We start from the raw sequence: 26,531 nt of genomic DNA on the forward strand, positions 1-26,531 counted from the left end.
TTTGCGTTGGACAATCAACTCTAAGCCACACACACACAAAACCCTATCAATTAGATCAGAGATAAAAGGAAAATGGATCATTCAAGTTAATAAAAAAAACACTAATAGAAAAGGGAAATGCTAACACTTCCTTGTCAGCTCCAAATTCATCAAAGCTCAAAAGCAAAGAAATTTATTACTACAGTCACACCAGTAATAATTAAGTGTTCTTAAGTTTGCCCTAGTTACTTAAGATGTTCAAATATTACATTTAGTTTCTACACAAGAACTGTTTTACCCTCTCAATCCTATCTAAGAATAAATAGGGGGAAAAAAAACTCATTAACAGCTTAGTATTGTCATTTCATTTCAAGCACCACTTTTGTCTTTAGGTGAATGTACATAAAACTAAACCGTGATCCAGCAATAGTTTTCTATTTGATTTCGCTATTATCACTAAAAGAGTTTAATACAGGCAAATAATGCTTTAACATCTTTCTTATCTGGGACAAATTTAAATGTAAGATCATATTGTGAATAATGTACAAATATTTGTTAAGAATTTACTAATCTGTCAATCATTTTAAAGAGTCCATGTAACATACATAGCAATATAATATTTACAATCAGAAACTCATTGACCGGTAAGTAGGAACATCTTATCTTCTGGTTTGTTAAGTTCTATCTGAAAACATACCGTTTTATTAAAACAAAATCCAAAAAACTTAGAAGTCTCAAGTTACATGGTTTTATAATCAGGTGTTACTTTAGTAGCATACAGATTTCCTTTCTTGCAGACAAGAAACCTATGGTTCTTTCTTCTAGGAAGAACCCATGAAGAGCATATGGGCAAATTAACAAATTCTATTATCTGGCCTACCAAAAGTCCTAAATTAATCCGAAGAATTGGCAGTTAGCAGGCAGGTTATGTAGTAGCCTTGATTTTTATTTTTCTTCCACAACTCTAAAATTTATCAACCAACTTATCTTTGAAATAAACAGCACCAGTCTTGCCCACTGATACAATTAAAATTTGACGTTTTCAGTTCTTAGTTCACAAGTTTATTATGAAAAACACTGCAGTGCTCTTGTGCAGTAACATCATCTTACAGGAAGGGAGAAAAAAAAAAGTTCTGTTCAAAACAACTCACCAGGTCCTGACAGTAACAAAGAACAATGTGGGACAGATATTGGAAAGGAAATAAACTGAGTGCAGACAAATCATACAATTAAATTAAACGGTATCCCTGAAAATAAACAAAACGATTTCAAAACTCACAAGTAGAGGGGAGGCCTTGGTACTTATTTTTAAAAATGTTCATTTAAGCTTCAATGATTGTTTGCTGCTATCCTTATCTACAGTCATGCTGAGTAAAGCTATAGCTAAATGGAAGTTAAACTGTATTCACGAGGTGTTAATGTTTACATCTTAATATCTGCAGTCTCTCAGAGAAAGCAAAAGTAACTACGAATAGTGCTATGCCAGAAACTGGTTTCTTGACCAACAATGTCGCTTCAGCATGCAATGAACTGGTTCATTCTAAAGTGGTCACGGCTGTTGATGACAAGAGGCTTTGTATTTTTATATGGCACATCTTTTGGTCCGTGTGAAAACAAGTTTTTTGAATATTAACTATTCTCTGACACTTTGGAGTTACTGTTGCTCTTCCCATTTCCATTAGGTCAATATATGGTTCATGGCAATACTGTACAAGTTTAAAATTTCATTACAGGAAGTAGTCTGGAGTACGACGAGTAACATGTGGCTCGCCCCTGCGAGGTGCTGGGTCAAACTGCAAGCTGAAAAAACAAGACATAGTGATTGTTTACATTCCAAGATATCAGTATATTGACATAATGTAAAGTATCAGTCTTTCAAACTTTACACATTTTTTCCTTTCCAACTTTAGCTTGCCTTAATGTACAGACCCCTAACTTTAGTAATCATGTATTTAATGATAAGGGTCTTATACCTGCACTCCTGCCCAGAAGAGGCAAGATAACTGCAGCCAGAGAAGGTGCCTCTGGATATACTGAGGCTCCTCCTAGGACTGTTTGAAAGAAAGGTTCTAACAACTAAATAAAATTTTAAAAACCTAATTAATATACTGCTTCTGTATTACAATCCTCAAGGTGTATTTTATTAACCGTACACGAAAAAACAAGGACGTAAAGATTTATTATTTTTTTTTGTGGTGCATGGTCTGGGATTCAAACCCAGGTCTCCCGCATGGAAGGCAAGCACTCTACCACTGAACAACCCGGGCACCCCAAAAACAAGGATTTAAAAGTTAAAGCTCTATAATTTACATCAAGGTCTGTATATGATAAGTTACTTTCTGTTGAAGGGTTTCAACATATTACAGATCCATTTTAAAGAAAACATAAAAATCAAACTGGAATCTTATTTAACTCATAAATCTCCCAATACAACTATAAATTCAAGTAATGGAAACAACTACTCAGATGTTATTACTTACAAAGAGTATTTTAGAGTATCATCAAGTTCCATGATTGCAGCTTGATTACCACAACGATAACAATAGTTTGGAGCACTGAAAATTGTTACTACATTCCGGTCATGGCACCAGTTATATCCCTACAAGGAAACAAAAGGTGATAAAAATCTACTCTACTAACTTTTTAAAATAATCGTGAATTCCACTCAAGAAAGAAAAAACAACTCTGCCCTTCTCTACAAAAGGCTTAAGAAATGTTAATGATTTGAGTGATTTATTTTGCACAGCTTTAAAATTATACATGTATTTCTTTGGAATATACTATAAAAAGAAAAACCTCTTTAAAAACCAAACTGCTTCTTATATCTGGCCTTCTGTAAATGCAGTGTCTCAGCAGTATCTCATATCACTGTGGCCCTAAACATGATCCAAGACCGAATTATTTATATGGACATTCCTTGAAGAGGCTGGTACATACTCCTGAGACAAGAAGTTATTAATACTCTATCAGTCAAACTGAAGGCTCCTAATTTGGCCTTTGCCCAGGTACAAAGGAGAGATGCTTCTAGGATCTCAAGCCTCATTCTTCCAAAGTCTACATGAATGCATGAGTGTACTACTTTGTAAGTACAGTTCACAAACTGCTTTCTCTGTCTTTAGGAAAGTCAGATTTTACTGACAATTATCAGTTATATCAGTATTAAACTGATTTTAAAAATATGCTAGCCAATGTTCTATGCTAAAAAACCTCAGCTCATGAAGGGATACAGACTGTGCAACAGGACTGAATGTAAAAACTCAGAAATAGACAGTACAATACTACCTAACTGTAATATAATTATGTTAAAACACTGAATGAAGCTGAATGTGAGAATGCTAGAGGGAGGAGGGCTGGGGCACAAAGGAAATCAGAAAGAAAGACGATAAAGACTGAGCTGGTATAATCTAGGAATGCCTAAGAGTGTATAATGATAGTGACTAAATGTACAAATTTAAAAAATGTTTTTGCATGAAGAACATAGGAATGTCATTACTGCAGGGTGCTGAAAATAGTATTAATATTAAAAAATTTCAACTTATGTGTGAGACTAAAGCAAAAAATGTTTATTTGGTACAAAATTTATATTTTGACTAGTGCATTTCCTAATATAACTTATGTAGACAGCTTAACTGAACACGATAAGTACATGGAACCTTGAGTAGGATATGAGATTTTGTGGGTTTGTCCAGAGTGATACCCCAATAAATCCCAGAGTGATTTGAACAGTGAATAAAAAAGTATTTGCAAAGTCTTTTTAATGGTGAGAAAGAGGGAAAATTCAACTTCCCCAAGTTGAATTCTTGAGATTCTCACAAGCAGTGTGGACAACCAAAGCTATAGGCTGAGCCCCCAGTCTTGGGGTTTGTTCATATGAAACTTAACCCCACAAAGAATAGGTCAAGCCTATTTAAAATTAGGCCTAAGAGTCACCCCCCAAGAGAACCCCTTTTCTTGCTCAGATATGGCTCTCTCTCCAGCCAACACAACAAGCAAACTCATTGCCCTCCCCCTGTCTACATGGGACATGACTCCCAGGGGTGTGGACCTTCCTGACAACGTGGGACAGAAATCCTGGAATAAGCTGAGAGTCAGCATCAAGGGATCGAGAAAACCCCTAGAATGAACTGAGACTCAGCATCAGGGGATAGAGAAAACCTTCTTGACCAAAAGGGGAAAGAGTGAAATGAGACAAAATAAAATGTCAATGGCTGAGAGATTCCAAACAGAGTCAAGAGGTTATCCAGGAGGTAATTCTTACACATTAAATAGATATCACCTTTTAGTTAAGATGTAGTGGAGAGGCTGGAGGGAACTGCCTGAAAACGTAGAGCTGTGTTCCAGTAGCCATGTTTCCTGAAGATAACTGTACAATGATACAACTTTCACAATGTGACTGTGTGATTGTGAAAACCTTGTGTCTGATGCTCCTTTTATCTACCTTATCAACAGATGAGTAAAACATACAGAATAAAGATGAATAATAGGGGGAACAAATGTTAAACTAAATTTAGATTGAAATGCTGGTGTTTGGTGAGGGGGAGGGGTTGGGTATGTTGTCTTATTTCTTTTTCTGAATAGATGCAAATGTTCCAAGAAATGATCATGATGATGAATATGCAACTATGTGATGATACTGTGAATTACTGATTATATATGTAGAACAGAATGATCAAAAGTTAGAATGTTCGCACCTATTTGGTGTTTTCTGGTATATTAAAAAAAATAAAACAAAAACCACAGCTCATTTTCCTCTTTTATGTTCCTTCATCACATTTCAAAGAACAGAACATACCTCCATCACCAGCTGGTGAGCTCTAGACACCAACGTGAGGCCATTGGCATGATTAAATGTCTCAGAAATATCTTGCCCAAAGGTATAACCTGCTCCTCGAGGAGATATACCCCAACCACCACGGTCATCAGGATCTGACCACAGCAAGTCACACATAGGACCCTAAAGAGTAAGTTTCAGTTATAAGTAATTTCTTACAAAAATGGTTAGCACACAATATGAATAATTTATCAGAAACAGCACCTTATTAAGTCACATCTTTTCAATGGTATTTGTTGAAAGCAGTAGATTTAAATATCTAAGTGCCATTGACAGCTCATGTAAATAAGACACATGTAAATAAAAAGACACAATGTCAGAAGTCTGAGGCACAACCCTACATCCGCAGGTCACAACAGAAACAAACCTAATTTAACTAATTTGCCTACAAGTATGAAAATTTATATGTTAAGCAGTTTTGTCTAGTGGTTAAGACAGAGGCTCTGAAGACACCTAAGCCCAGTTCCACAAGCTGCTGTGATCTTCTGAAGAATGGGGACAATAACAGTTACTCACGCCCCAAGGGGTAGTTTTGAAAATTAAATGAGATAATACATACAATAAAATAAACTGCGATCAAATTTCTCCTCTCCCTTAAAAGTTTTCTGAAAAGAAGAGATTTTATTAACAAAGCAATGTCAATACCTCATGGGGTACTTCTTGTAGGCGATCAAGTGCTCTGATGTGATCCAGTGTATCTATGGAAGGTGAGAGGCCACCGTGTAGACAGAAGATCTAAAAAAAAAGTAATTTATAATGTTAGCCTCACTCAAGAACAGCTCTGATACATGACAACACAAATCTTTTGGTCCCAGTGGTTGATTCTCTGCTCTGCCTGAACCAGGCTTGTTTCTGTCAGGTCCATCTTGCTTCTAGCTCCTTACCTAGCAATGGGTATACTCTTTCTTCTTGATAAAATATCACTACTTCACACAGATGCCACCTCTATCATAAACTTCAAGAAAACATTTTCTTGACCTTACTCCCCCACAGAGATTAGTATTTTCATTCTCACAGAATTTTCTTGTGAGAACCAACTAACTGAACCATCAACTGAACCATCAATTAGCCAACTGTATCTTCCGTCCCTGCGATCCCAACTTAGAAAGAAGGCACTTAAAACTGTTGGCTGAACGAATTCCATCCATATGTATCAAAGCCCAAAAGGGATGTGAGGGTGGGAAAGAAAAAAGTCACTAGTACTTAAACATTAAGAAAGCAGATTCTAGAAAAAAAATCAGCAATAAGTTATGCATTTTTTTCCTGGGTGGTACATGGGCCAGGAATTAAACCCAGGTGTCCTGCATGGCAGGCAAGCATTCCACTACTGAACTACCTAGCAAGCCCAGCAATACAAATTTTAAATAGACCGGGATAGGGGCGGGCCACGGTGGCTCAGCAGGGAGAGTTCTCCCCTGCCATGCAGGAGACCCAAGTTCGATTCATGGTGCCTGCCCAAGCAAAAGAAAAAAAAAAGACCCACATAGAGCCTTTGATTGTATGGAATGTGTGTGTAAAGATTTATCAACAAAAAAAGAAAGAGAAAAAGAAAACCCACATACCTGCCCATCCACCAAGGCAGTAAGAGGAAGATAGTCAAAAAGATCTGTAAAGTATTTCCAAACATTTGCATTTCCATACTTCCTTAAACACTCATCATAGAAACCATATACTTGTGTGATCTGTCTGCTCTCATGATTCCCTCGAAGAATGGTGATACGTTCACGGTAACGAACCTGAAATAAAATGGAAAACAATATAAGCAATTGCCTCTTTCAAGTCAAGCAACAATTCAAGAAACTTTCATTGAGAAAGCAGAATTTCATTTTTGTAAAAAAATTAAAAGAAAGAAAATACCCACTCTCTATCATACCAAACTGAAATTACACATCTATTAAACATTTTTAAATGCTACAGTGTGTCTGTCAACCCCAACTCAACTCCCCCCAAACAACAAACTTCATACATGAATTTATTTTTTAAACAATTCAATATTTTATTAAATTTATATGGTTATACAACCATTAGCATACCCTCATTTTAAAACCTTTCCATCACTCCAAAAAGATCCCTTGTGTTCATTTGTGCAATGCCTCCCAACTCCCACTCAAGCTTCTGGTAAATCACTGACTTACTCTCTCTCTCTAGAGTTGCCTTTTCTAGAAATTTCACATAAAACTGTATCATACAACTGACATTAGTGAAAAAACTTGGAGAATTTCATTGGTAACAGAGAACAGGAGACAGAAATAGGATAAGATACTGGGTAACTGGAGCTGAAGGATATAGATTGTGCAAATTTAAAAAATTTTAAAAATTGTTTTTTCATGAGGAAGAACATAGGAATGTCATTACTGCAGGGTACTGAAAATTGATAGTAATTAATATTTTAAAATTTTAACTTTATGTGTGAGACTAAAGCAAAAAAAGGTTATTTGGTACAAAATTTGTATTTTGACTAGTGCATTTCCTAATATAATTTATGTAGACAACATAACTGATCATAAGCTCGTGGAATCTTACTTGAGTAGAGCATGATATTTTGTTGGTTTGTCCAGAGTGATGACCCGATAAATCCAGAGTGATTTGAACAGTGAATAAAAAAGTATTTGCAAAGTCTTTTTAATGGTGAGAAAGAGGGAAAATTCAACTTCCCCAAGTTGAATTCTTGAGATTCTCACAAGCAGTATGGCCAACCAAAGCTATAGGCTGAGCCCCCAATCTTGGGGTTTGTTCGTATGAAACTTAACCCCACAAAGGATAGGTCAAGCCTACTTAAAATTAGGCCTAAGAGTCACCCCCAAGAGAACCTCTTTTGTTGCTCAGATGTGGCCTCTCTCCAGCCAACACAACAAGCAAACTCACTGCCCTCCCCCTGTCTACATGGGACATGACTCCCAGGGGTGTGGACCTTCCTGACAACGTGGGACAGAAATCCTGGAATAAGCTGAGAGTTAGCATCAAGGGATTGAAAAACCTCTAGAATGAACTGAGACTCAGCATCAGGGGATAGAGAAAACCTTCTCGACCAAAAGGGGGAAGAATGAAATGAGACAAAATAAAATGTCAATGGCTAAGAGATTCCAGAGTCGAGAGGTTATCCTGAAGGTTATTCTTCCGCATTAAATAGATAAAACCTTGTTAGTCAAAATGTAATGGAGAGGCTGGAGGGAACTGCCTGAAAATGTAGAGCTGTGTTCTACTAGCCATGTTTCTTGAAGATGACTGTATAATGATACAACTTTCACAATGTGACTGTGTGACTGTGAAAACCTTGTGTCTAATGCTCCTTTTATCTACCTTATCAACAGACGAGTAAAACATATGGAATAAAAACAAATGGGGGGTACTGAAAATAGATGGTAATTAATATTTTAAAATGTCACCTTCTGTGTGAGACTAAAGCAAAAAAATGTTTATGTTACAAAATTAATATTTTGACTAGTGCATTTCCTAATATAACTTACGTAGATAGTTTGATTGAACGCCGTAAGTACATGAAATCTCAGGTAGGACATGAGATTTTGTTGGTTTGTCCAGAGTGATGTCCCCATGAATCCCAGAATGATTTGATCAGTGAGTGGAAGAGTATCTGCAAAGTCCCCTTCAGGGAGTGGTGAGAACGGGGAGAAATTCAACTTCCACAAGTTGAATTCCTGATATTCTCATAAACAGTGTGGACAACCAAAGCTATAGGCAGAGCCCCCAGTCTTGGGGTTTGTTCATATGAAACTTAACCCCACAAAGGATAGGTCAAGTCTACTTAAAATTTAGGCCTAAGAGTCACCCCCAAGAGAGTCTCTTTTGTTGCTCAGATGTGGCCCCTCTCCAGCCAATACAACAAGCAAACTCACCACCCTCCCCTTGTCTCCATGGGACATGACCCCCAGCGGTGTGGACCTTCCTGGCAACGTGGGACAGAGATCTTGGAATGAGCGGAGACTCAGCATCGAGGGATTGAGAAAAACCCTAGAATGAGCTGAGACTTAGCATCAAGGGATTGAGAAAACCTTCTCGACCAAAAGGGGGAAGAGGGAAATGAGACAAAGTGTCAATGGCTGAGAGATTCCAGAGTCAAGAGGTTATCCTGGAGGTTATTCTTATGCATCAAGTAGGTATCATCTTGTTATTCAAGACATAATGGAGAGGCTGGAGGGAACTGCCTGAAAATGTAGAGCTGTGCTCCAGTAGCCATGTTTTTTGATGATGACTGAATAATGATAAAGCTTTCACAATGTGACTGTGTGATTGTGAAAACCTTGTGTCTGATGCTCCTTTTATCTACCTTGTCAACAGATGAATAGAATATGTGGAATAAAAATAAATAATAGGGGCAACAAATGTTAAAATAAATTTAGTTTGAAATGCTAGTGATCAATGAAAGTGAGGGGTAAGGGGTATGGTATGTAAATTTTTTTTCCTGTTTTTGTTTTATTTTTCTGTTGTCTTTTTATGTCTTTTTCTGAATTGATGCAAATGTGTGGGAAATGATCATGATGATGAATATGCAACTATGTGATGATATTGTGAATTGCTGAGTGTATGTGTTGGGAATGTTTGTACTTCTTGTAATTTTTTTTTTTAATTAATAAAAAATTTTTAAAAATACAAAAAACAAATGGAGGAACAAATGTTAAAATGAACTTAGAATGAAATGCTAGTGATCAATGAAAGGGTAAAAAGGGTATGGTATGTATGAATTTTTTTCTGTTGTCTTTTTCTGAATTGATACAAGTGTTCTAAGAAATGATCATGATGATGAATATGAAACTACGTGGTCATATTGTGAATTACTGATTATATATATAGAACAGAATGATCATGTGTTAAGAATATTAGTGTTTCTTTGTCATATTTAAAAAAATTAAAAATTAAAAAAAAACTGAATCATACAATAGGTAGTCTTTCGTTTCTTATACTTAGCATATTTTTGAGACTCATTTGTGTTGTAGCATAGATTAGTGGTTTGTTCCTTTTTATTACTGCATAATCATCCACTGTATGGCTAAACCACATTTTGTTTATCCATTCACCCAATGATGATCAAATAGATTGTTGCAATTTTTTTTGTTTGTTTCCATTTTGGGGCTATCATAAATAATGCTGCTATGAGAATTTGCATGCAAGCTTTTGTATGGACAGATGTTTTCCTTTTTCTTGGGTAGAGTTCCAGGGGTGTAACTGTTGGCTCATTTGGTAAGTAGATGTTTAACTTTTTAAAAAACTGGCAAACCGTTTTTCAAAGTGGCTGCATCATTTTACATTCCTACCTTCAAAGTATGACATTCTAATTTCTCCTTCTTCTCATCAACACTTATACTGTTAGCCTTAGTGATTATAGCCATTAGCTTCCTAATGGGTAGGAAGCTATATCTCACTACAGCTTTAATATGTATTTCTCTAATGACTAATAATGTGAACATTTTTTCATTTGCTCATTGAGCATTCATATATCTTCTTAGGTGTATTCAGTATCTATTCAAATACTCTGTCCATTTTAAAATTAGGTTGTCTCATTATGCAGTTCTTAAAAAATATCTTCTGGGTATAGTACTTTATCAGATATATAATTGTAAATGTTTTCCCCTCCTCTATGTATGACGTCTTCAATTTTCTTAATGATGTCTTTCGAAGAATAAAAATTTTAATCTTGATGAAGTCAATTTATCTTATTTTAAAAGATCATGCTTTTGTTGCTATATCTAGGAAATTTTTGCCTAATTCAAGGTTAGATTTTTCTCCTAGGATTTTTTTGTAGAAGATTTAGTGTTAGCACATATATTTAGGTCTGCAATCCATTTTGATCTATTTGTGTATGCTATGAGGTAAGTATGCTATTTTGCATATGGATATTCAACTGTTTCAACAACACCATTTGCTGAAAGAACAATTCTTTCCCCAACATGTGAATTCTTAAAAGTAGCATAATCATTTGTCATTTCAGCAATGGGATTCATCCTTGGGTTTAAGCAAAAGATGACTTACTTCCATAGCTCATAAAATTATCTATAGTCACAGCAGAAACTTTCAATACTGAATCCAATTCCTTCATTTTACAGATGCAGAATGTAATGGCCTCCAAAAAATGTTCTGCAGCATTTTACATGATTTAGATTAGTAGCTTCACAGATGTAAATATTATATTACACCTAAAATTCAACACTTGTCAAAACCACCTTTCTCTGCTTCTCTAGTATTAGAAATTTGTGGCAACCATTTTACTGTTCTGCATATTCTCTAATAAAAAGGGTATGTGTTGGCTAGGAAAATAAGAAATCTTCTTCCCAAAACATAAAGTGGAATGATTTCTTTTAAGGAAAAGGTAGAAACCTTTTATCTTCAAGTCTTCATTTAGCCACAAGTGGTATACATATTACTTTGTCCTTTGTTTTTCCAATTATCATTTTTACTGTTCTAGAATACTATTTTATGTTTAATGGCTACAAAACAGTACACTAAGATAAACTGTAATTTAGATGATCACCCACTGTTGCATAATTAGTGCAATTTTTCTTGAAGATAATGCTGCAATTTGTGCATTCACATAGATTTTCCCCCTCTTGAATTTCTTCCTCAGTAAAATTGAGTCAGAGTTGTTCCAACATTGACATTTATGTTTTGTTCCTTCAGAAGTATCTATAGAGTATAATTTTATTCCCTCATCCTGCCCATATTTACAAACTGAAATCTTCATCTGACCAACTCTCTAACATTTTAAATGATCTGGCTGAGGCATTCTCTTCCTTAGAGAATGTCCCTTACTCAGTGGAGTTTATTCTGAAATTTAATAGTCTAATAACACATCCACAGAATGGTCAGGTGCAGAAAAGCACAAATCACTGGGGAAAAAGAACACTGGAGAGGATTGTCTTACCCAGCTCAAATTCTGGAACATAAAATTTAAATTACCTTAAGAGCTACAAGCAGTGTGACTGTTTCAACTGAGTAATAGCCTCTGTCAACATAATCTCCCATAAACAAGTAATTCGTATCTGGTGATTTGCCACCAATTCTAAACAGTTCCATGAGATCATGAAATTGCCCGTGCACATCTCCACAGACAGTGACTGGACATCGAACCTCTTGCACGTTGGATTCTTTTGTCAGGATTTCTTTAGCCTATAAAAAATGGGGGGAAACAAATATATGGCATTAAATGACATTGCCACAGAGAAGTTCACTTACACTTAATATATCTTAAGGGACAGACTCAGTATAAGATGAAAACATTATCTTAATTTACTCTTTGTAGGCATTTATGATCCCATTAAAATAAGAGGACAGGACATGGCTGGATTTCATCCATTGATTGTCTTATCTCTGATATTTAGAAACAATGTGTGTCAAGATAGGTAGCCCTGAACCTCTCATAAATAGGAGTTTTTTTAGGCCTATTACTTGCCACCTACTTAAATGCTAAGAGATCATCATTAGCAGCCATAAAAGACTAATGAAAATGGACCAAGACATTCAGGTACCTACTGAATTAACTTTACAGTTTTAACTATAATGCTGGCATTCCAGGATTCCAGGTTATGAGGAGAAATTTTTTGTTCTGCTTGATTTCTTTTTAAATTTTGGAAGACATAACAAACTTTTTGTTTTACAGTTATGGCTGTTCAGAAAACATACTTTTTATGCTGCTTATTATATGGTAATATATATACGCCCCTCCACGCACGAATTCAAACATTACTTGTAAAGGTAATGTTTTAAGGTCACGCAATATTTCTACCAGTAGAGACACCCTATTTTCATTCACCAAACACCAAACGTAAGAAAAGGCAAAGAAGGATTTTCCCCTGTAGTTTTCTGAGGGAGCATGGTCCTGCCAACACCTTGATTTTGGACTTCTAGTCTCAAAACTGTGATACAATAAATTATTGTCGCTTTAAACAAACAAACAAACAAAATATACATATGGTACTATAGGCATTCCCCCCCATTCAACATTACCTTTAAAGTTCAAACATTACCTTTAAAGGTAATGTCTAAGGACCATGCAACATTTCACTTAGTAGAAACACCATTATTCATTCAATAAACATTTATTGATCATTTACTGCATGCCAGAAACAGTAAAGTACCCTGGGAAAAAAACATTCATTTGTTCAATCACCTGAGTGGCTGCTAACAACTATGGACCAGCCCAATGAAAGCTAGTTAGCAAAGACAAAGTAGTGAACAAGACAGGACTCCTCCCACTGCAGGGGCAGAAGGAAGAAAGACCATAAACAAGAAAACAAGCCAAAAAAAAACAAAAAAAAAGACTGCATTAAGTGACACGAAGGAAAGGGGAGAGAGAAACTGTGAAAGGTCAACACAAACAAAACTGCCTATAAAACACAGTCCAGCAAAACAGGCATGCAAGAAAACCACCATTACAACAGAAAGCACCAAGAGCTGAGACATACTAGAGTAAGGAGCACAGTGTTCCAGGATCACAAATACTGGGACAGATAGGAAAGCTGTTTACTTGAGGATGAAAGGATGGGCAAGGAACGAAATTACAAGGGACTGCAAGTAGGCAAGCAGGAAAAGGGAGATGCAATCTTGTGTATAAAACTCCAGCAGTTAAGAGAAAAAAAAAAATTATAGAAGCAGTGATTAAGGAACTTAGGCTAAAGAACAAATATTCACCGAAAAAAAAACTGATGAGTGAATTTAGGCTTTCAGAGGTATACTCATGGAGATGGCTGTGTGAGGTGGAGTAGAGCTTAAAGGTCACTAGTACTGACTAATCCACTAGCAAGTTTAGCCTAGTCTACTTAGAAAACACATCTCAAATCCATCCACTTCTATCTTTTGTCATTACCTTGGTCCAAGACACAATTCTCTTACTTGGATTACTGTGCTAGCCTCCACGCTAAATTCCCTGTTACCATTCTATTTTCCATGCAACAAAATGACAGTTTTTATAATATAATCAGATTCATTTTTCACCATTATAGCACTTACCCAGGACAATGGCTGGGATACAGAAAGCACCTAATATATATTTGTTGAATGTATCAAGAATTTAAACTGAGGTGTTAGGTAGATCAATGTCAGGGAAAGCCATGGATGTCTCCCAGGACAACAACAGAAGTACAGGCCTGGAAATTGGTACCAAGCTCTTTGGAGAATGAAAAAATAAAGGCAAATGCAGTAAAGATACTTAGGTGGAAGACAGAAGCCTAAAATCACAAGGAATTTTATCCTAACTAGAGAGGGGCAGCATCCACCCATCTGGGAGGGTTATTAAACAAGATATATGTCTTCCTCAGGTAGAATCAGATTTCTGTCTGGCCAGGAAGGTAAAATAAATTCGTTATGGGAATGGATTAAAGGTATTTACGTCCTTTATTCAATTAACATTTACTGAGTGTCTCCAATGTGCTGCAAGCATTACAGAATGTTGTTCTAGGATGTGTCTGGGTTAGGCGAAAGCAACAAATTGCAACATGCTGCTGAGAGGGAGAATGACAAGGACTGGTTTTAAGACAGTGGTATACAATCTTTGCTGTACTTTGAAAATCTCTTAGGAGAGTCTTAAAAAATTCAGATGCTCAGGCTCTACCTCTACCAATTAAGTGAGAATCTCTGCAGTTGGGATCCAAGCATCTTTTTTTTTTTCAAGTGCCACCCCTCCATGATGCTTTCCTAGATGCAGCCAAGTATGAAAATCACTATTTTTAAAATTTTATTAATAAAACCAATCAACATACAATATATATATTTTAAATTTTATTAATAGAGACTCACTACTTTTAAGTCTCCAAATATTTGGGGATGCCTATTTCAGGCCTAACCAACCAACGAAATCCCCAAAATAATTCTAATTTGATCTAAAATTTTACTGAGTTCAGAAAAGAATTTCGTTCGTGTCTCAAGAATTCTTTCTTAACAAACCACATGCAACCCAATTATTACCAATTCTACCTTAACTTGAAATTCTTCTCTCTAGGGTAATTTCGTTCTTTTCTGATTTATTATTACTAAAAAGCATTAGTTCACTAGGCATATTCCATTACTAAGTTTATTTGGCATTAGCATCATATTTTTAGTACCTAGTACAAACTAATAAATATAACTAACTGAATGACACAGGTCCACTTCAAAGAAATTCACAAAAATTATTCAGAGATTTTAAAAGGACAACATAAGAAAACAGATGTTCACATTTCATGTAAATCTTGCCATGTCCTCATTTTTACATTAATTTTATCAGAAGTTAAATTTCAAAACACATCTGTGGACACTTGCTTGATACAGTGATAGTACCATGAACAAAAATACCTATCCTTATCTGTACAGCTATTCTCTAGATGTATGATTTAAAACAAAATGGACAAAAATACAAAACCAGGACTTTCGGAGAAGATGGCGGCTTAGTAAGACGCACGGATCTTAGTTTCTTCTCCAGGACAGCTACTAGGGGAGTAGAAACGATACAGAACAGCTCCCAAAGCCACGACAGAGACAAAAAAGACAGCGTACCCCATCCTGGAACGGCTGGCTGGCTGAGAGAACCCGCTCTGGTGAGATCGCCGAGGGGCGCGGGCTTCACCGGGCGGGGCGTCAAGCAGCCGGAGTCACTCCCTTCCCCCTTCCTGGGCCGGTTGGGAGAATTGGACAGGCGGTCTCTTCAAACCGCGGCGGCTGGCGCCCACACCACACGCGGCCCCCCGGACCAACTGAGAGAATTGGATCAGAAATCCTCAGGCCGCAGAGAACGGCGACGGCGGGGGGGGGGGGGCCTTCCAAACCCGTGACTCCCCGGGAACGTGCACTCTCCCGGGCGGGCCGCTGCGGCTGGCACCCTCCCGCCAAGCTTGGCGCCCCGGGCTGATTAGGAAATTCGACAGGTGCTTTCCCGGGCTGCGGCGGCCAGCAACCCTCCCCGCGTTAGGACCCCGGGCCGGCTGGCACTCTTCCAAGCCGCTTCGGCTAGCGAACCTCCCGGACGGCGAGAGTTTTCCAAAGGACCCACAGCACCTTTTACTGGTGGGACCCGCAGACAAACGTGTGCCACGAGCGCCACCTACTGGGCAGGATAAGAAAAACAGAACCCAGAGATTTCACAGAAAAATCTTACAACCTTGTTGGGTCCGACACCCAGGGAAATCTGACTAAATGCCCAGACACCAGCAGCAGAAGATAACGGTCCACGCTCAGAAGATTGAGAATATGGCCCAGTCAAAGGAACAAACCAATAGTTCAAATGAGATACAAGAGCTGAGACAACTAATGCTGAATATACGAACAGAAACGGAAAACCTCTTCAAAAATGAAATCGATAAATTGAGGGAGGACATGAAGAGGACATGGGCTGAACATAAAGAAAAAATAGAAAAACTGGAAAAACAAATCACAGAACTTATGGAAGCAAAGGATAAAGTAGAAAAGATGGAAAAAACAATGGATACCTACAATGATAGATTTAAAGAGACAGAAGATAGAATTAGTGATTTGGAGGATGGAACATCTGAATTCCAAAAAGAAACAGAAACTATCGGGAAAAGAATGGAAAAATTTGAACAGGGTATCAGGGAACTCAAGGACAATATGAACCACACAAATATACGTGTTGTGGGTGTCCCAGAAGGAGAAGAGAAGGGAAAAGGAGGAGAAAAACTAATGGAAGAAATTATCACTGAAAATTTCCCAACTCTTATGAAAGACCTAAAATTACAGATCCAAGAAGTGCAGCGCACCCCAAAGAGATTAGACCCAAATAGGCGTTCTCCAAGACACTTACTAGTTAGAATGTCAGAGGTCAAAGAGAAAGAGAGGATCTTGAAAGCAGCAAGAGAAAAACAATCCATCACATACAAGGGAAAACCAATAAGACTATGTGTAGATTTCTCAGCAGAAACCATGGAAGCTAGAAGACAGTGGGATGATATAATTAAATTACTAAAAGAGAAAAATTGCCAACCAAAACTCCTATATCCAGCAAAATTATCCTTCAAAAATGAGGGAGAAATTAAAACATTCTCAGACAAAAAGTCACTGAGAGAATTTGTGACCAAGAGACCAGCTCTGCAAGAAATACTAAAGGGAGCACTAGAGTCAGATACAAAAAGACAGAAGAGAGAAGTATGGAGAAGAGTGTAGAAAGAAGGAAAATCAGATATGATATATATAATACAAAAGGAAAAATGTTAGAGGAAAATATTATCCAAACAGTAATAACACTAAATGTCGAAGGACTGAATTCCCCAATCAAAAGACATAGATTGGCAGAATGGATTAAAAAACAGGATCCTTCTATATGCTATCTACAGGAAACACATCTTAGACCCAAAGATAAATATAGGTTGAAAGTGAAAGGTTGGGAAAAGATATTTCATGCAAATAACAACCAGAAAAGAGCAGGAGTGGCTACACTAATATCCAACAAATTAGACTTCAAATGTAAAGCAGTTAAAAGAGACAAAGAAGGACACTAACTACTAATAAAAGGAACAATTAAACAAGAAGACATAACAATCATAAATATTTACGCACCGAACCAGAATGCCCCAAAATACGTGAGGAATACACTGCAAACACTGAAAAGGGAAATAGACTCATATACCATAATAGTTGGAGACTTCAATTCACCACTCTCATCAATGGACAGAACATCTACACAGAGGATCAATAAAGAAATAGAGAATCTGAATATTACTATAAATGAGCTAGACTTAACAGACATTTATAGGACATTACATCCCCCAACAGCATGATACACCTTTTTCTCAAGTGCTCATGGATCATTCTCAAAGATAGACCATATGCTGGGTCACAAAGCAAGTCTTTACAAATTTAAAAAGATTGAAATCATACACAACACTTTCTCAGATCATAAAGGAAAGAAGTTGGAAATCAATAATAGGCAGAGTGCCAGAAAATTCACAAATACGTGGAGGCTCAACGACACACTCCCAAACAACGAGTGGGTCAAAGAAGAAATTGCGAGAGAAATTAGCAAATACCTCGAGGCGAATGAAAATGAAAACACAACATATCAAAACTTATGGGTAGCAGCAAAGGCAGTGCTAAGAGGGAAATTTATTGCCCTAAATGCCTATATCAGAAAAGAAGAAAAGGCAAAAATTCAGGAATTAACTATCCATTTGGAAGAACTGGAGAAAGATCAGCAAATTAATTCCAAAGCAAGCAAAAGGAAAGAAATAACAAAGATTAGAGCAGAAATAAATGAAATTGAAAACATGAAAACAATAGAGAAAATCAATAAGGCCAGAAGTTGGTTCTATGAGAAAATCAATAAGATTGATGGGCCCTTAGCAAGATTGACAAAAAGAAGAAGAGAGAGGATGCAAATAAATAAGATCAGAAATGGAAGAGGAGACATAACTACTGACCTCACAGAAATAAAGGAGGTAATAACAGGATACTATGAACAACTTTACGCTAATAAATACAACAATGTAGATGAAATGGACGGGTTCCTGGAAAGAAAGACATGAACAACCAACTTTGACTCAAGAAGACATAGATGACCTCAACAAACCAATCACAAGTAAAGAAATTGAATCAGTCATTCAAAAGCTTCCTAAAAAGAAAAGTCCAGGACCAGACGGCTTCACATCTGAATTCTATCAAACATTCCAGAAAGAATTAGTACCAACTCTCCTCAAACTCTTCAAAAAAATAGAAGCAGAGGGAAAACTACCTAATTCATTCTATGAAGCCAACATCACCCTCATACCAAAACCAGGCAAAGATATTACAAAAAAAAGAAAACTACAGGCCAATCTGTCTAATGAATATAGATGCAAAAATCCTCAATAAAATTCTAGCAAATCGTATCCAACAACACATTAAAAGAATTATACATCATGACCAAGTAGGATTCATCCCAAGTATGCAAGGATGGTTCAACATAAGAAAATCAATTAATGTAATACACCATATCAACAAATCAAAGCAGAAAAATCACATGATCATCTCAATTGATGCAGAGAAGGCATTTGACAAGATTCAACATCCTTTCCTGTTGAAAACACTTCAAAGGATAGGAATACAAGGGAACTTCCTTAAAATGATAGAGGGAATATATGAAAAACCCACAGCTAATATCATCCTCAATGGGGAAAAATTGAAAACTTTCCCCCTAAGATCAGGAACAAGACAAGGATGTCCACTATCACTATTATTCAACATTGTGTTGGAGGTTCTAGCCAGAGCAATTAGACAAGAAAAAGAAATACAAGGCATCAAAATTGGAAAGGAAGAAGTAAAACTATCGCTGTTTGCAGACGATATGATACTATACGTCGAAAACCCGGAAAAATCCACAACAAAACTACTAGAGCTAATAAATGAGTACAGCAAAGTAGCAGGTTACAAGATCAACATTCAAAAATCTGTAGCATTTCTATACACTAGCAATGAACAAGCGGAGGGGGAAATCAAGAAACGAATCTCATTTACAATTGCAACTAAAAGAATAAAATACCTAGGAATAAATTTAACTAAAGAGACAAAAAACCTATATAAAGAAAACTACAGAAAACTGCTAAAAGAAATCACAAAAGACCTAAATAGATGGAAGGGCATACCGTGTTCATGGATTGGAAGACTAAATATAGTTAAGATGTCAATCCTACCTAAATTGATCTACAGATTCAATGCAATACCAATCAAAATCCCAACAACATTTTTTCAGAAATAGAAAAACCAATAAGCAAATTTATCTGGAAGGGCAGGGTGCCCCAAATTGCTAAAAACATCTTGAGGAAAAAAAATGAAGCTGGAGGTCTTGCACTGCCTGACTTTAAGGCATATTATGAAGCCAGAGTAGTCAAAACAGCATGGTATTGGCATAAAGATAGATATATCGACCAATGGAATCGAATAGAGTGCTCAGATATAGACCCTCTCATCTATGGACATTTGATCTTTGATAAGGCAGTCAAGCCAACTCACCTGGGACAGAACAGTCTCTTCAACAAATGGTGCCTAGAGAACTGGATATCCATAGGCAAAAGAATGAAAGACCCATATCTCACACCCTACACAAAAGTTAACTCAAAATGGATCAAAGATCTAAACATTAGGTCTAAGACCATAAAACAGTTAGAGGAAAATGTAGGGAGATATCTTATGAATCTTACAATTGGAGGCGGTTTTATGGACCTTAAACCTAAAGCAAGAGCACTGAAGAAGGAAATAAATAAATGGGAACTCCTCAAAATTAAACACTTTTGTGCATCAAAGAACTTCATCAAGAAAGTAGAAAGACAGCCTACACAATGGGAATCAATATTTGGAAACAACAGATCAGATAAAGGTCTAGTATCCAGAATTTATAATGAGATTGTTCAACTCAACAACAAAAGACAGCCAACCCAATTACAAAATGGGAAAAAGACTTGAATAGACACCTCTCAGAGGAGGAAATACAAACGGCCAAAAGGCACATGAAGAGATGCTCAATGTCCCTGGCCATTAGAGAAATGCAAATCAAAACCACAATGAGATATCATCTCACACCCACCAGAATGGTCATTATCAACAAAACAGAAAATGACAAGTGCTGGAGAGGATGCGGTGAAAGAGGCACACTTATCCACTGTTGGTGGGAATGTCAAATGGTGCAACCACTGTGGAAGGCAGTTTGGCGGTTCCTCAAAAAGCTGAATATAGAATTGCCGTACGACCCAGCAATACCATTGCTGGGAATCTACTCAAAGGAATTAAGGGCAAAAACTCAAACGGACATTTGCACACCAATGTTTATAGCAGCGTTATTTACAATTGCAAAGAGATGGAAACAGCCAAAATGTCCATCAACAGACGAGTGGCTAAACAAACTGTGGTATATACATACGATGGAATATTATGCAGCTTTAAGGCAGGATAAACTTATGAAGCATGTAATAACATGGATGGACCTAGAGAACATTATGCTGAGTGAGTCTAGCCAAAAACTAAAAGACAAATACTGTATGGTCCCAATGATGTGAATCGACACTCGAGAATAAACTTGGAATATGTCATTGGTAACAGAGTTCAGCAGGAGTTAGAAACAGGGTAAGATAATGGGTAATTGGAGCTGATGGGATACAGACTGTGCAATAGGACTAGATACAAAAACTCAAAAATGGACAGCACAATAATACCTAATTGTAAAGTAATCATGTTAAAACAATGAATGAAGCTGCATCCGAGCTATAGGTTTTTGTTTTGTTCTTACTATTATTACTTTTATTTTTTTTCTCTATATTAACATTCTATATCTTTTTCAGTTATATTGCTAGTTCTTCTAAACTGATGCAAATGTACTAAGAAACGATGATCATGCATCTATGTGATGATGTTAAGAATTACTGATTGCATATGTAGAATGGTATGATTTCTAAAAAAAAAAAAAAAGGACACACAATACTACCTAATTGTAATGTAATTATGTTAAAACACTGAATGAAGCTGCATCTGAGCTATAGTTGTTTTTTTCTTATATATTTTTGTATTTTTTATTTTTATTTTTTCTCTATATTATCATTCTATTTCTTTGTCTGTTGTCTTGCTATTTCTTTTTCTAAATCGATGCATATGTACTAAGAAATGATGATCATACATCTATGTGATGATATTAAGAATTACTGATTGCATATGTAGAATGGAATGATTTCTAAATGTTGTGTTAGTTAATTTTTTAATAAAAAAAGGAAATGATATCAATTATAATGTTTAAATCAAAAAAAAAATACAAAACCATTATTATTCAAGATGGCCTGAAATTTCTTATGACACTCTACATAAAAATTTCTATTCAAATTATTAAAGGAAAAATAAGCATAAATGCTATTTGTTCCTGTTATTTGCATTTAGGCATCTCACAACGATAAACATCCTATTTTAAATTTCAAAACTATGAAAATTATGCAGTGATACATTTTTGTAAAAACTTCAGGCAGCCCATTAATCCCAGAGTGATTCGAACAGTGAATAAAAAAGTATTTGCAAAGCCCCCTGGGGGGAATGGAGAGAAAGGGGGAAAACTCAACTTCCCCAAGTGGAGAATTCTTGTTGTTCTCACAAGCAGTGGGGACAACCAAAGTTATAGGCAGAGCCCCCAGTCTGGGGGGTTGTTCATATGAAACTTAACCCCACAAAGGATAGGTCAAGTCTACTTAAAATTTAGGCCTAAGAGTCACCCCCAAGAGAGCCTCAGATGTGGCCTCTCTCTCCAGCCAACATGACGAGCAGTCTCACCACCCTCCCCCTCTCTGCGTGGGACATGACTCCCAGGGGTGTGGACCTTCCTGGCAACGTGGGACAGAGATCCTGGAATGAGCTGAGACTCAGCATCAACGGACTGAGAAAAACCCTAGAATGAGCTGAGAATTAACATCAAGGGATTGAAAGAACCTTCTTGACCAAAGGGGGAACAGTGAAATGAGACTAAGTGTCTGTCAATGGCTGAGAGATTCCAAACAGAGTCCAGAGGTTATCCTGGAGGTTATTCTTATGCATTAAGTAGATATCACCTTGTTGTTCAAGATGTAGTGGAGAGGCTGGAGGGAACTGCCTGCAAATGTGGAGCTGTGTTCTAGTAGCCATGTTTCTTGATGATGATTGAACAATGATATAGCTTTCACAATGAGACTCTGTGAATGTGAAAACCCTGTGTCTGATGCTCCTTTTAGCTACTATATCAACAGAAGAGTAGAACATATGGAATAAAAATAAATAATAGGGGGAACAAATGTTAAAATAAGTTTAGTTCAAAATGCTAGTGGTAAATGAAAGCGAGGGGTAAGGGGTATGGTATGTATAATCTTTTTTTTTCTGTTATCGTTTTGTTTCTTTTTATGTTGTATTTTTATTTCTTTTTCTAAATTGATGCAAATGTTCTAAGAAATGATGAATATGCATGAACCTATGTGATGATATTAAGAATTACTGATTGTATATGTAGAATGGAATGATATCTTAAAGTTAAAAAAAAAAAAATTAGGCTTAAGAGTCACCCCCAGAGAACCTTTTTTGATGCTCAGATGTGGCCTCTCTCAGCCATCACGACAAGCAAACTCACGACAAGCCGTGCCCCTCCTACGTGGGACATGACTCCCAAGAGGGTGTGGACCTTCCTGGCAACGTGGGACAGAAATCCTAGAATGAGCTGGGACTCAGCATCATGGACTGAGAAAACCTTCTCGACCAAAAGAAGGAAGAACGAAATGAGACAAAATAAAGTGTCAATGGCTGAGAGATTCCAAACAAAGTCGAGAGGTTATCCTGGAAGTTATTCTTACGCATTATATAGGTATCACCTTTTTAGTTTATATGGAAATGTTAACATAAATTTAGAGTGAAATGCTGGTGATCGGTGAGGAGGAGGGGTGGGGGATATGGTACGAATGAATTTTTTTCTGTTTTTTTTTTAAATTTCTTTTTCTGAATAGATGCAAATGTTCCAAGAAATGATCATGATGATGAATATGCAACTATGTGATGATATTGTGAATTACTGATTATATATGTAGACTGGAATGATCAAAAGTTATGAATGTTTGTATTTGTTTGGTATCAAAAAAAAAAAAGATGTCATGGAAAGGCTGGAGGGAAGTGCCTGAAAATGCGGAGCTGTGTTCCAGTAGCCATGTTTCTTGAAGATGATTGTATAATGACATAGCTTTTGCAATGTGACTATGTGATTGTGAAAACCTTGTGTCTGATGCTCCTCTTACCTACCTTATCGACAGATGAGTAAAACATGGATTAAAAATAAATAAATAATAGGGGAACAAATGTTAAAATAAATTTAGCAGATTGAAATGCTAGTGATCAATGAAAGGGAGGGGTAAGGGGTATAGCATGTATGAATTTTTTTCTGTTTTCTTTTTCTGAATTGAGGCAAATGTTCTAAGAAATGATCATGGTGATGAATATACAACTATGTGATGATATTGTGAGTTACTGATTATATATCAAGAATGGAGTGATCATATGTTAAGAATGTTTGCGTCTGTATGCTGTTATGTTGAATTAAAAACAAAACAAAACAAAAAACTTCAGGAGGAGATAAAACTACATGTCCCCTCTGACCACACTCCATAATCCCACTCCTAATCCATTCCACCCCTGCAAAGTAGTCTCCCATTAACATTTAACAGACATTCTTTCAAACTTTTTAATACATTTTATGTACATATAGATTTCCTTGACATTTTTACTTTAAACTAGAAATAATATTGTTCAGTTGCCTGCTTTTCTCTCAACAGTATTTCCAAGACTTCATAATTCCTTTATATAGGTATGGTTAATTCCTCATCGTGGCTCCAGAATGTATTCCTAACAGATGGACAATTGCAATATTTCGGGAGGGGAGAAGGTGGTGGTAAAAGTACTACAATTTACATCCTAATATTTGTTTCCTTGTTCACACAAGCAGGCCTGTATGTATATTTCCTGAGAGAAGATACCATGAAGTGGGTCAACTTGTATATCTGGTAGTTTTCATTTTATGCTGACACTCCCAAATTGCCCTCCAAAATGCAAAGGGTGCTATAATTATAAAGCAAAAATTTTTAATTTCTAAATTTTTGAAAGCCAACCAAATCTCTTTGTTCTCCTCCTACTAAATTTCATAGAGCAATTACAATGAGATACTGGAGAATAGCATTAGACACAATCTTCAAGCTACTAAGTATACTTCAACAAAATAAATGTAAGTGTAAGAGGAGTTTTAGATATGCTTTTGCCTTTTTGTTTCAATTTGCCAGCTCTCGGATTATTACTACCAAAATACACTACCCAGAACAATAAAGGGTGCAGACATCCATATTAAATATCACTTATCATGAAAACTAATCATGGAAAAAGAAAGACCTAAGAGAAGCTGTGCAAGGAGTCAGGCCTTGTAAATTCCAGAAGCACATAAATATACCTCTCTGGGTCACTTAATGGGACCTTCATCAACCAACAGTTTTATGGTTAGCTATGCAACCTCTAACTCCCTAGCTTAATATGCAAAATAAATGGTAGAACCATAATTTGAAGCAATTAACATCCAAGATTTTTATTTTTAATGACTACGACTATCTTTTTTAGACAAAAAACAAACTAATAGTTTTTAAAACCCTTACTATCTAGACACAGTATTTTTGTATAAATCCTTAGATTCTTAGTTGTTCTGTTTTCTTTTTAGTATTTTTATTGAGAAATCTTCATAATACAGTTCATCTAAAGCATACAATCAAGTGGCTCACAATATCACATAGTTGTGTATTCAATCACCTTGATCATTTTTAGAACATCTGCCTCACTCCAGAAATATAAACATAAAAAAAAGTCAAGATATACAATACCCCTCCTTCCTCTCCCTGACGATTAGTATTTCAATCTACCCAATTTTTCATCTTTTACCCCCCCATTATTTATTTTTTATCCTCTTTTTTTTTTTTTAACTCATGCATCCATATCCTGGAAAAAGGGAGCATCAGTCACAAGGTTTTCATAATCACAAGGTCACAATGTAAAAGCTATATACTTATACAATCATCATCAAGAGTCAAGGCTACTGGAACACAGTTCAACAGTTTCAGGCATTTCCTTCTAGCCACTCTGGTACACCATAAACCAAAAAGGGGTATCTATATAATGCATAAGAATAACCTCCCAGATAACCTTTTGACTCTGTTTGAACTCTCCCAGCCACTGAAACTTTATTCTGTCTCATTTAATAACTATCTTTTCACTGTTGGACATGTGACTTGTATTGTAAAACCTCACGTTCCCTGAACTATGAACAGAAGCAAAAACAAACACATATGTATGAATATACTTTACGATTTGCTCCTCTAAAATATTTTCCCAGGCCTTCTAATTAAGATGGGGTGAGGGGAACAAGACCAAGTTTTCACCATAATCAATTTTTATTTATCAAAACACTACTGAAATTCAGCCAAATAGTATATAGGCTGGGATCAATGAATTCAAGCAAAAATGGCTTGATATAAAACTTCACGTAAAACTGGAAACAGACTAGTCCATTAATAAAAGCTCACGGCAAATAACTATGGGAAAGTTAAAATTTTATAGTGTCCTTGATTTCAAACAATGTGGAGACTGACTTATTTTCTCAGCATTGAGTATGGATTCAGAAATCTCACACCCTTATTTTTTCAACCTAATATAAAACAGTTATACAATAAATGATCTATAGACTTGACATTCTTGGAAGCAAGCCATCCTAACCACCACAGTAATATGAAATTATAAACAAAGCAGGCTTAACTAGATCTCATGGATCATCCATGTCAAGATTTTTCAAGGACAATTAAAACTAAAAAAAAAAAAAACATGAATCAGCAGTAGGTTTTCCAATCACTTACATATTACCAAACCAAGTAAACATTTTAAAGTACAAAATAATTACAACCACACCACACTCCTAAGCATAGAAAACAGACTCAAAGACACTAAAACATGAACAGACTTTATTTCAGTACCGGAACTGTCGGATTATGGTTAGCACAACCCTTCTTGCCCCAACGGCTCAGTAAGCATTCTTACTTTGCTAATGAAAAAGCAGTATTTGTAAGTTTAAAATCCAAAAAACATTAAGAAGGAAATGTTTTAAATTGCAATTTTACAAGACTCGCATAAACACTAATCTCATTTCTTTGTACTACCTTCCAGTTTTTACTCAGCCAGCCCTTTTAATTGGTCAGCATCTCATTTTGTATCTTAAAGTTTCCTATTCACTGACTCAATTCCT

General features: G+C 36.3%; 1 protein-coding gene across 1 annotated transcript in view; it reads right to left on the reverse strand.

The window, feature by feature from the left end:
- Positions 1-713: 713 nt before the first annotated feature.
- Positions 714-26,531, reverse strand: part of PPP2CA (protein phosphatase 2 catalytic subunit alpha) — a 40,152-nt gene continuing 14,334 nt past the window's right edge. Inside the window, exons 2-7 of the mRNA XM_077138456.1 lie at positions 11,720-11,929; positions 6,373-6,546; positions 5,456-5,545; positions 4,772-4,933; positions 2,460-2,578; positions 714-1,779 (exon numbers count right to left, since the gene is read on the reverse strand). Of these exons, the coding sequence (XP_076994571.1) occupies positions 1,707-1,779; positions 2,460-2,578; positions 4,772-4,933; positions 5,456-5,545; positions 6,373-6,546; positions 11,720-11,929 (828 nt within the window). The 3' untranslated portion in view covers positions 714-1,706. The remainder of the gene's footprint in view (positions 1,780-2,459; positions 2,579-4,771; positions 4,934-5,455; positions 5,546-6,372; positions 6,547-11,719; positions 11,930-26,531) is intronic.

Source organism: Tamandua tetradactyla, chromosome 20 (assembly GCF_023851605.1).
Source record: "Tamandua tetradactyla isolate mTamTet1 chromosome 20, mTamTet1.pri, whole genome shotgun sequence".
NCBI lineage: Eukaryota > Metazoa > Chordata > Mammalia > Pilosa > Myrmecophagidae > Tamandua > Tamandua tetradactyla.